The 10602-nt window shown below is 41.2% G+C and overlaps 1 protein-coding gene across 1 annotated transcript in view; it reads right to left on the reverse strand.

Moving 5' to 3' along the window:
- The window catches only part of plxdc2b (plexin domain containing 2b), a 70441-nt gene that overhangs the window by 32598 nt on the left and 27241 nt on the right, over window positions 1–10602 (reverse strand). Inside the window, exon 2 of the mRNA XM_020586443.1 lies at window positions 6899–7122. Coding sequence (XP_020442099.1) covers window positions 6899–7122 — 224 coding nt within the window. The remainder of the gene's footprint in view (window positions 1–6898; window positions 7123–10602) is intronic.

Here is a 10602-nt window from a genome sequence, read left to right on the forward strand (position 1 = left end):
CAAACACACTCAACACTCCTCAGATGTGAGAGGAGCCAGCTGGCAGTTCTTGCTCTCAAGGGGAAGAGTGAAGGGGAAGATGGGCGGGGTGCCATCGTCCAGCTGGGTGTAGGTGGACACAAGGCTGTTAGGGCTTTTCAAGAGCACAGCAAACAGAGGGCAGGGAGCATGGATGAAGAAACAGTCACACATACATGCACAGACATTTACAGTTTTTGCTGGAAGTCTTCAAATCAGGCACAGCAAGCTTGGGCCAAACATGTGTTAGCAAGTGAAGTGTGGTATTATTAATGTGTGAAAATACAAACATGGTGTGAAAATCATTACTGATGCCACACTGGCTCCGTTTTGAACAGTCTTTAGAGGTACTGGGACAGGTGAGCTGCAAGCCTGTGAGTATTTTGACAGGTAGAATCAGATACATCTCCAACAAATTACATTCACAAAACTTGAAATCATTATATTTCAAGTATTTAAATTTTAAAAAGCCATCAATACTGTCTAGATTCGGACATCCAGCCAAACAAAGTAATTGGGAACAAAGAGCCTTAGTTGGGGAGGTAACCAAGAGCCAAACTGTCACTCTAGCAGACCTTCAAAAGTCCTCTGCAGAGATGGGAGAACCTGCCACAAACAAGACCACCTCCGCAGCTCTTCATCAATTAGGCCTTTATGTTAGAGTTAAAAGATATAAGCTACTTTGAGTAAAAGGCATATGTCAAACAGCATTAAAGGACTCAGAGCATGAAGAAAATGAGACAAAAACTGAACTGAACTCCAAGTACTATGTCTAGAGAACACCAGCTCATCACCTGACTGATACCATCCCTACAGTGAAGCATAGTGGTGGCAGCATCGGGCTATGGGGAACAGCAGCAGGTACAAGAAGACTGGTCAGAAGTGAGGGAAAGCTCAATGCAGTCAAATACAGGGACGACTTTGAAACAAACCTGCTCCGGAGTGACCTGAGAATGCATGACAGTTCACTGTTCACCACCACAGTGGCTCAAAGCATGCAACAAAGACAACACTGGAATGGTTTCAGGACAAGTCTCTGACGGTATCGAGTAGCCCAGCTAAAGCCCAGACTTAAACCCCATTTAACATCTATGGAGAGACCTGAAGATAGCACTTCACGGACACTTCCTGTACAATCTGACAGAGCCTGAGAGGATCTGTCAGTAAGGGGGGATGAACTGCCCAAATCCAGGTGTGTGAAGTTACCAGGAAGACTCAAACCTGTGAATGCTGCCAAAGGGGCTTCTACAAAGTACTGAATTAAGGGTCTGAATACATTGTAAATTAAAGATTTTATTCAGGAACCCCTGCCCCATTTTTAATGGTGCATTATAAACTGGAATACTGCAGCCAGATGGAGAAATAATTGATGTTGATGATAAACCATTGTGCGGCTCAGAAGTACAAAAACAAACTGTAGAAAAGATTAATTCTGTGTACAAACCCATCCTAGACCCATTCCCATCTCTGTTTGAGGCATTTACTCAAGCTGCCCACCACATCAATTCTGCATGAGGCCCGAATATCTTGTGCTAACATGTTTTCACTTCGGAACGGCTCCTTAATACAGGAGAGACTCTGAATAAAGTTGCATTCACATTTATGAGATCATTCTGCGTGTGTAAAAAAAAAAAAAGAGGTTTTGAAATATTTCTTCAATATAATGGCTCACTAATGGGTGTCAGAAAATAAAAGTACACAGAAGTATAATCTCTTCAACTACAGTGTGTCTTTGCTACTAATAAAATGAAGGATCACTTGAGCTTTGAATAAATAATCCAATATAAGTTGCTTGTCAGGTGGGCTTCTTTCTTCCTAAGACACTGCACATACCCCCATCAGTGTACACAGTTAAGTCAGGCTGCAGTCTGTTTGAAAATCATTAAAAGGATGTCATTCCTCATGTGTGCAGCTCTTCATCGGCTCATATTGTCTGTGATCCATTATTCATCGCTCACTCCAGTTGTGCCAGCTTCATGGTATTGGTAGTGAAACCACATACTGGTCTGGGCAGCACCAGACTATTTCAGATTCCTTTTTACAGCAGCATAGATGCTCTAGGTTTGAACTACAAGTCTTCACAGATCCAAAATGTTCAGCCAATCTGAAACAGGTCTGTGGAAGACAAACCTGAACCTGGCATACATAAATTAATTTTCAAAAATGAGAGAAACAGATCCAAACAGACCTGAGAATAACTAGACCCAATCCAAAATACTGTGCTGCATGTTCAACCTGAACAGAACTTAAGAAGAAACCTGCAGCACAGACGCACTATCTGATTATTTTCTCCATTAATCATTCAGTTGTTTAAAAAAAGGTTTTAAAAAATCCCACTACAATTTCTCAGACTCCATTATGACATCTTCAAATGTTTTGCAGTTCAAAAAACATACAGTAAAATCAATTTAATGCATAATTGTGGGTGCTTTGTTTTTTAATAATTATTAGAAAACAGCAGCAACATAATGTCTTACAAATTAATCCATCCATCCATCCATCCATCTATCTTCTTCCGCTTATCCGGGGCCGGGTCGCGGGGGCAGCAGTCTAAGCAAAGATGCCCAGACCTCCCTTTCTCCAGACACTTCCTCCAGCTCCTCCGGGGGGATGCCAAGGCGTTCCCAGGCCAGCCAAGAGACATAGTCCCTCCAGCATGTCCTGGGTCTTCCCCAGGGCCTCCTCCCAGTGGGACATCTCTCTTACAAATTAATCCATCCATCCATTATCTATACTGCTTATTCCTGAATAGGATTCTGCGGGCTGGAGCCAATCCCTGCAGACACTGGGCGAGAGGCGGGGTGCACCATGAACAGATCACCAGTCTGTCACAGGGCTTCTTAAGGATTAATTTGTTTATATGCTTCAAAAACTAATTTATAGAAATATTTGAAAGTCCTGTTTTCACCTCTTGCAACAAACTGTGAAATATTCTGTAGCCACTCATGATATAATGTGTGATATAATTCCATTTTTTTAACCAATTCGATCTGAGTTATTCTTACAATGGACAAATGAAATAAAATAAAAAGTAAAACATCTAAATATAATGACCTACTTGTGTAATTCAGGTAGTGGACCCTAGGCCTCTGCTATGCAGCTGACATACAACATTATTACTGTTGTAAATTAAAATTGTGGGTGACTTAGCCATTTGTAAGAAATATGATCAGAAAGCATTTCAGCTGAATAAATAAACATGCCGATGTGGAAACAAATATTGGGAGAGTAAAGTAAATAAGAAGAATGAGGTGAGTCCAGACACCTGATATACAATATAAGCCTTCCTCTCATCTGTGGGTGTAGATCTCCTGAATTGGATTTGCAAGCTGTCTGATGGGTTCAGACAGAACGTGTGTGTCTGGTACTTTATTAAAGTGACATATGGGGACATAAAGGTTCACAGAGTGCACTACACAAAGCATTTACAAGCTCACTACCTGGGGAAATGACTGCAAACCAGCATAGTGGCTGACAGACGGAGAAAAGTGAACGACATGTAAGCTGACGCTCGACTAAAAGATTAAAGACTAAAGCAGAGAGGACACAGAGTGCAAATTAAACAACTATAGGTTCATTTCAAGAGCATCTCCCCAGGCACTTGAGATGACATATTACATGGTTTAAACACTGAGCAACATAAAGGTGATAAATATCTCTCTCCAAACCGAGACACAAACAAGAATAGAAATAACCTCATTTGAAATTCACTGCAGGTTTTGAATATGGAACATGGTACAGTAAAGGTAAAAGTAACACTGGGAATCACGTGAGGTAATGAAAACTAGCAAGACAAGCAGCTTACTGCCTCACTGTGTGGATCCTCTCCCTTAAGAAACACAAATAAATAATGAATGTAGTGAAGTACGTAATCACCAAAGAGCCTCCTGAGCTGTAAAGATCCAGATACCCAGTAACATGACCCATATTATTACATACAGTATCAAAGGATGCTTTACAAGCACAACAGCAGGATAGATGGAGCCTCAAAACACCAGTACTGTAAGATCTGGTTAAATGATCAGGACAGGCTGTACTTCACTGTAGATACAAACAGTCAGGCATGAAACTGAGACTATCAAATGTACAAGTTATTTTAGGGGGAACACGGGGAGTTCTATGTCTCTCATGGCTTCACTTAACTGTTGCATAATTTATACTGTGTTTGTTGGTTTGTTAATGGTCCTTGTAAAACTCAGGCTTAAAATGTTGCCGTCTGACAGCTATAAGCAACCTCGCATGTCAAACCTGAGGTCCTGACTCATGTTGGCCCACTTGCTATGCTGGTCATTTCTCAGACTGAGCAGGTGTTGACAGTAAAAACAGCACTTTGTTAAATAACTGCAAGGGTCTGCACTGGTGTGGGAGTGCAAGTAATAAAAGAGGAAATATAATCCAGGAACTCCAGGATGAGAAATATCTCATAAACTTTAAGGATGATCAGACACCCAAATAACTGCACAGAGGTTTACAATACTGCAATACATTTTGCAACTGTGGAAATCATTTAATTCACTGTTTCAATAATCACAAGGTGAACCATAGCAGTAAACTTTCTAATCTACCAAAAATGTGAAGGGAAATAGCAGTTATAATGTTTCTCACGTGTGAAGTCTGTTTCCTGGATCCAAACCAATGGAGAATGACAAGAAAGTGTGTTTTTTAAGCTTCAGACTCAATCCCAGTTTGTTCCAGCCCTCTTCTTCCTTACAGTGACCTGAAAACCCGTGTTTAATCTGGGTTAATGATCCAGAGAGCCGATACAGTGAGTCACAGTCATTCAGGGCGTCAGATAGTCTGCTGTTAAGGCCACTGTTATAAACCTGCATGTCAAGGTGAGATGAATCTGTTGTTGGAAACTTATGTTATGGCACCAATACCCAAACACAGACTAACCTCAAAGCAAAGACAATGACAGAGGAAAGATTTCTTCAGTTCTATAAAAGTGGACGCCTGATTTATGGTCTTATATAGCAGCTTTCTACACATTGAGATGTACTCAAAGCTATTTCCCATTCGCATACGCAAGCATTCACACACCAGTGATGTCGCCGGGAGCAGCTAGGGGTTTAGCACCTTGCTCAAGGATACTGCAACATGTGGACCAGAGAATCGAATCGCCAACCCTCCAGTTAAGCAACAACTCACTCTACCTCCTAAGCCAAAGCCGTTTTTATGGGAAACAAAACACTTTAAAACAACGCAGCAAAACCCAATCTGTAATAATACATTGTGCTATTTTTACATTTTATTTTTATACAGATTAAACAAAGGACAAAGAATGTACTTTTCAACAGAGAGAGGCTAGCTCTTTCCTGCCACTATGCTAAGATAAACTAACTGGCTTCTGGCTTCATCTAATTTTTGGCAAAATGTTAAACTATTCCCTTGAACCAAAACATTTTTGGTGCCGTTATTATTCAACTTTATCTTAAAAATGAGTCTTTGCTGTTAGAGCAATTGCTTCTTTCCAGATTCACTATTTTGCATCAGCAGACAATAGTATGATTGTAAGAGAGTCAAAGAAAGAAGTGTTCTCCACAGGAAATAACATCAACAGACCAGAGTATGATACAGCCATATATGACTCGTTGCATTTTAGTACCGGTCCAGATTTTCATTTGGCACTAATCACTAATTAAAGTACACAACACAGGTGTGCCAAAACATAAATCCTGACAGGTATACTTTTCCTTTAAGAGGACAGCTCCTCCTCTGTCATCTTCTTAAAGCTCCCTCACAGCAGAAAAGACAGACTTTAAATCCAGTTATGTGGGAGATTTCAGCTCAGTGTCTATTTTCTGACCTCTGAATACGAAGCCTTTCTTATGTCAGTAAAGTGGTGGTGGCAAGTGAGGGGCTGTGTGTGTTGGGTATTGACTGGAGTGTTTGTGCAGTAGACTGCTTTTCCATTTGGCAACAACAGACAGACATCAAAGATTAACACAATGAGGGAGGACAGGTTTATGTGAGTGTGTGTGTGATGGTATATGAGGATGCACTTGTACAATTAAATATGTGAGCATGTGTTTTATGTAGTTACATCAGTGTGTTTACACTTGTGTCATATGTATATGTGTGTGTTAAGCTGGGCGTGTTGTGTGTGGACGTTTACTGATGACAATCAAAGCTCCCTTGCTCCTCACTGAGAGACGTGAGGCTGTAAACCTGAGATGATTAGAAGCCACAGAGAAACTTAACAAGCTGTCTAAGTCCAGGCAGCCCACATCATTACCACTGAACACACTGATGCTGTGTGCTGGCCATGGTGCCATAACAAGGGACACGGGATATGCCTTTTATTTACATAGACAGGCTGAACCCTGAGCATTAAAAAGCTGCAGGTCCACCAACCCCTTGAAACTGCAGGAAGCTGGGTTAATTTCCTGTTCTGGTCTCTCTGAGGACAAGTTTAAGAGGACCCAGTCACATGCAGAGGGTAAATGGACACCTAAGGCACATTTGAAAGACCTGTAAAAGTAAGTTGAAGCCCTAGTTCTATGAAATAATAAACCGTACATTATTAAGAGTCCAATTGTCTATTTTGTAAAAAAAATGAGACACACACACACACACACACACACACACACACACAGTGCTTTTTTGGCTAACTTTGGCTGTGCTCCTTGTTTACTCCAGGGCAGGGAAACTGCGGTGCATCATAAGATTTGACCAGTATCGATTATAAAGCACTAGAGAAGTGTTAGTTGTATTTAAGGCATCTGTTTGCCATTGTTTTTCATTTTTTATTTATTAATACTGACAAGCATCACATTTTGACTCTGGCAAGGGTGGCCAATCAGATTCTGGCCACATCCCAGAGCCATCTATGCAGTTATCATGGATCACTTAAAAAATATTGGTGTGAATCATCATCTACCTCGATCTGGGAGCTGTTGTCTGCTTCCTCTGCTGACAGCAGGCCTGGAAAGCCCTCTGGCTCCTTCACCTCCAGCCCCTGGTCCTGCTCCTGGCTGGCCCTGTTACTGTCCATGTTACGAGGTTTTGGGGGAACCCATCTTTTCAGCCTGTGACTGTACAGCTTCATGTCCACTGCTGCGTCCTCATCTCGTGCCTGGCCCTGCACGTATGAGTAAGACACCTCTGAGAAGAGAAGAAAAGAGAGTGTGAATAACAAATCAGCAATGGTTAAAAAATATTAATTAGCTCAAAGCCAAATCAATATAAAGTATTAACTGAATGTTGCTAAAGGTACAATAATTCCCTGACATACACTTAAACTGCAGTAATACAGCAAATTAGCTTTAAACAAGTGAACCCTGTTTTAGCCAAACTTAAAAGAAAATCTGCTATGTTTTGCAAATTCATGAATTGTACAAAAAATAATTCCATATTTTTACTTTCATATAAGCAGGAACTGTTCAAGCCATTAATCTTATGCTGCTCTGTCACAGCTGACTGTCTCCACAGACTTCTCTCATTGTTTTGGGGACAAATCTCTTGCTGCCTGAAACAGACGCCCATTAGGAATGACTCAGTAGCCGTCACACAGACCAGTGGGCCACAGTCATACCCAATCATCCCTGCCCATGACTGAAATGAGACACTGGTGGCAGGTGAGAAATGACACGATTAACCAAGCCTGAGAGAGATCAGAGGTGAAATGTGCTTCATCTTTATAAGAAGTTGTTTTGTAAACTGAAATGAGTCTGAATGAGGAAGAAAATGCTAAATATCAGGTTCTGTCGGAAGGAGTATCATAGCATCACCATTCAAACACACATTGGATGATCAATCATATGGATCAGTCTTCTGTTCAGTGTTTTATTCAATAGCCATCCAAAATTTTGTATCACAGCCACCATCTAGTAAAAAGTGGGACACACAAGGGTTTTCTGCCAAATCTGAGCTGATTAAACTTTGGCCCCCTCCTGCTCTCTATCATTCTGTGTTTAAATGAAGCCAACATCACAGTTTAGTAGCTGTTTTTACATATGTTTCTGTTTTTGCCATCAGACAATACTGGTTTGACAATAAGGGTTTTCTGTTACACGGGTCAACAGTAACTCCACTGCAGCTGCACTGAAAGTCTGATCAAATCACTACAACAAAGTGCCTGACAAAACCATGGGCAAATGACAACTTCTATTTTATGTGATAAGTAAAAGATGACAGAAAGTTACAATCATCCTTTTCCAAAAACTTGGTTTACCTTACACAATGACTTGCAATGTCAGCATCTTTGGATTTTTTTCTCTTTTTAAAAAGCTCAATTTTTGGTTAAAAACCTTCAGTCTACTAAGATCACCCAAAAAAATGATTAATTGCGCAGCCCTATTTGTTAGGGCATCATAGGCATCATAAGACCCCTTTTATTAATCTGCTGTGCCTCGGTAAAATCGCACACTCAAGTTTCAACAAGCTCCTATATTTGGCAGTGGATTAGTTTAGATTGATAATAACAGACTGCATGTGATGGGGACTAAGTTAAGTTTTTAAATAATATTGATGATCTCAAACAAAACTGACTCATGTAGATGGACGTAATAAATTTCTTTAGATCAGGCCGAGACAGGGAAGAAGTTCAAAGTGATGAGGGTAAGGGATATAAGACCTGGCTAACAAGCTAACATTGGTTTAGCTAGCTAGTATGTAATCAGGCATGGATGTTGAACATGAAGTAAAGTTGTTTCAGTTTCAGTAGCAGCAGTATGGCAGTGGTATGGTGGGCAAAGCAAGGGAAGTTTACATAGCACAATGGATAGCACATTGCAGTTAGCAATTGTACAATTTGAGTAAAGGGGGGCCTGTGCCCCAGTAGAGCTTTATGTCTAGAAACGCCCCTGCTTCCAATAGAGATAAATATGTAAGACAAACTTTAAACTTGACAAATTTCTCTGCTTGCTTAGATTAGAGAGGTTAAATTGCCTGTAAGTAAGAATGAGAGAAGGTCTATGTGTCTCGACATGCTCGGATAAGCTCTAGCTCCCCTGACCTTAATAGGATTAAGCCGTTAAAGACAATTACAGTAGTAATAAAGTTCATTTTCATAGCAGCGATCCCAACACAGCATTTAGAAGGTGCTTGCATGCTGTTGCAGCTATGTAAACTGTGTTGGCTTTAGGACAGAAAATACTGCTGATTCCTCTATTACTGTATATTGTTTCTTGTTTATGAGACAGAGGTCATTGGGTTTAACCATCAGAGCGTGTTTTGCACTCCTGTCTCCTTTGTCTCTTTTCTCTCACATTCACATTTCATCCTCCTTCTGTTTCTGGGCCCCCGACCAGTGGTTGTCAGAGGGGCGGAGAGAGACGGTGAGAGCAAGTGGAAGACTTCCCAAAATGGAAGCTGACAGACTCCCTTTATAATGAGCATCAGCAAAGCAAGAAGCCAACAGACCAATGTGCTCTACGAGATGAGTTCTGATGTGCACTGGAAAATTTTATCTGAGCAGAAGGCACAACACAGAGTATGAAAGAGGCCTGGACATTTTCAGTCAATTGTCTTTGAAGCCAAAGAAGAATGAATAAGTCAGAACTCACCAGAATCATTTTGACATCCGCATTAGGACATTTACAAGTTGTCAAAAATGAAAAGACATCTTGTCCAGGCATGAGAGTTGTAATGACACCTTTACTCTTAAAACTCTTCAGGGTTGTTTCAGGTTACCCATAGATAAAACAGTCTTTTCAGAATCAAGTTCTCTTTCTGTGTATTAGCTCAGTCCTGTCCAACTATTCACTCACTGGCCAATTCTCACATACCTAAGATACTTCCTGACACTCTCTCCATCTCTAATGGCTATTAGTCACATGCATGCAGATAAAGTAGCCCAGGCAAACTTCCTGTCAACAGCAGTTAAACACTCTAGCGGCACCTAAACATAATCCTCCACCAGCACATAAACATCCTATTTTCATCCTTTAAAGGATCTTTGTCAGCTCTTCAGTATATGTTGGAAAGCTGGAAAACATCATGACCACAACATAAGGGCCTTGAATAAATACTGCTGCTCTTTTTTCTACATGTCCCTCTGTGGACAATGAGTACCATGATGCGCTACCCTTTTACAGCAGAACCTGCATTTGTCATGTGTACACCACTTCTGTGATTCAGTGAAAGCAGATCTGTTTTATTGTCCAGGGAAAACTCAAGGTCTTTTGTCAAGCATTTGAGAGGGCACTGAGGGCAGGCCCCTGAGAGACACCTAAAATACCCTCCCGTTCCCCCCAAGCAGGACAGGACTTATCTTCAGTGCGAGACTGTTCCTCAGTTTTTGTCTGAAAGGAAATCTTTCCCATCTACTTTTCTTTCAGTGGCCGTGAAAGCCCCTGCATACCTTCACCCTGACTCTGCTGAACAGCCTTGTTGGCCACACTCACGCCTGTCAGCGCCTCTGATTCACAAACACCGGGGGGACTGTAATTTGGTTCCACCTAAAACCTTTCAATGATGTTTAGGAGGTCATAAAACTGCAGTATAAAGGTGCTGTCTGCACTCCCTCTTTCATTCAGTTTCTGCTTGTTTTCCCCTTGCGTTCCTTCTGACTGTTGTTGACAGGAAACTGCCACACATGACTGACAAGCAGAGGAGAAGGAATGTTTCACTGCATTTGTGTCA

This window comes from Monopterus albus, unplaced genomic scaffold (genome assembly GCF_001952655.1).
Source record: "Monopterus albus unplaced genomic scaffold, M_albus_1.0 scaffold405.1, whole genome shotgun sequence".
In the NCBI taxonomy this organism is placed as follows: domain Eukaryota; kingdom Metazoa; phylum Chordata; class Actinopteri; order Synbranchiformes; family Synbranchidae; genus Monopterus; species Monopterus albus.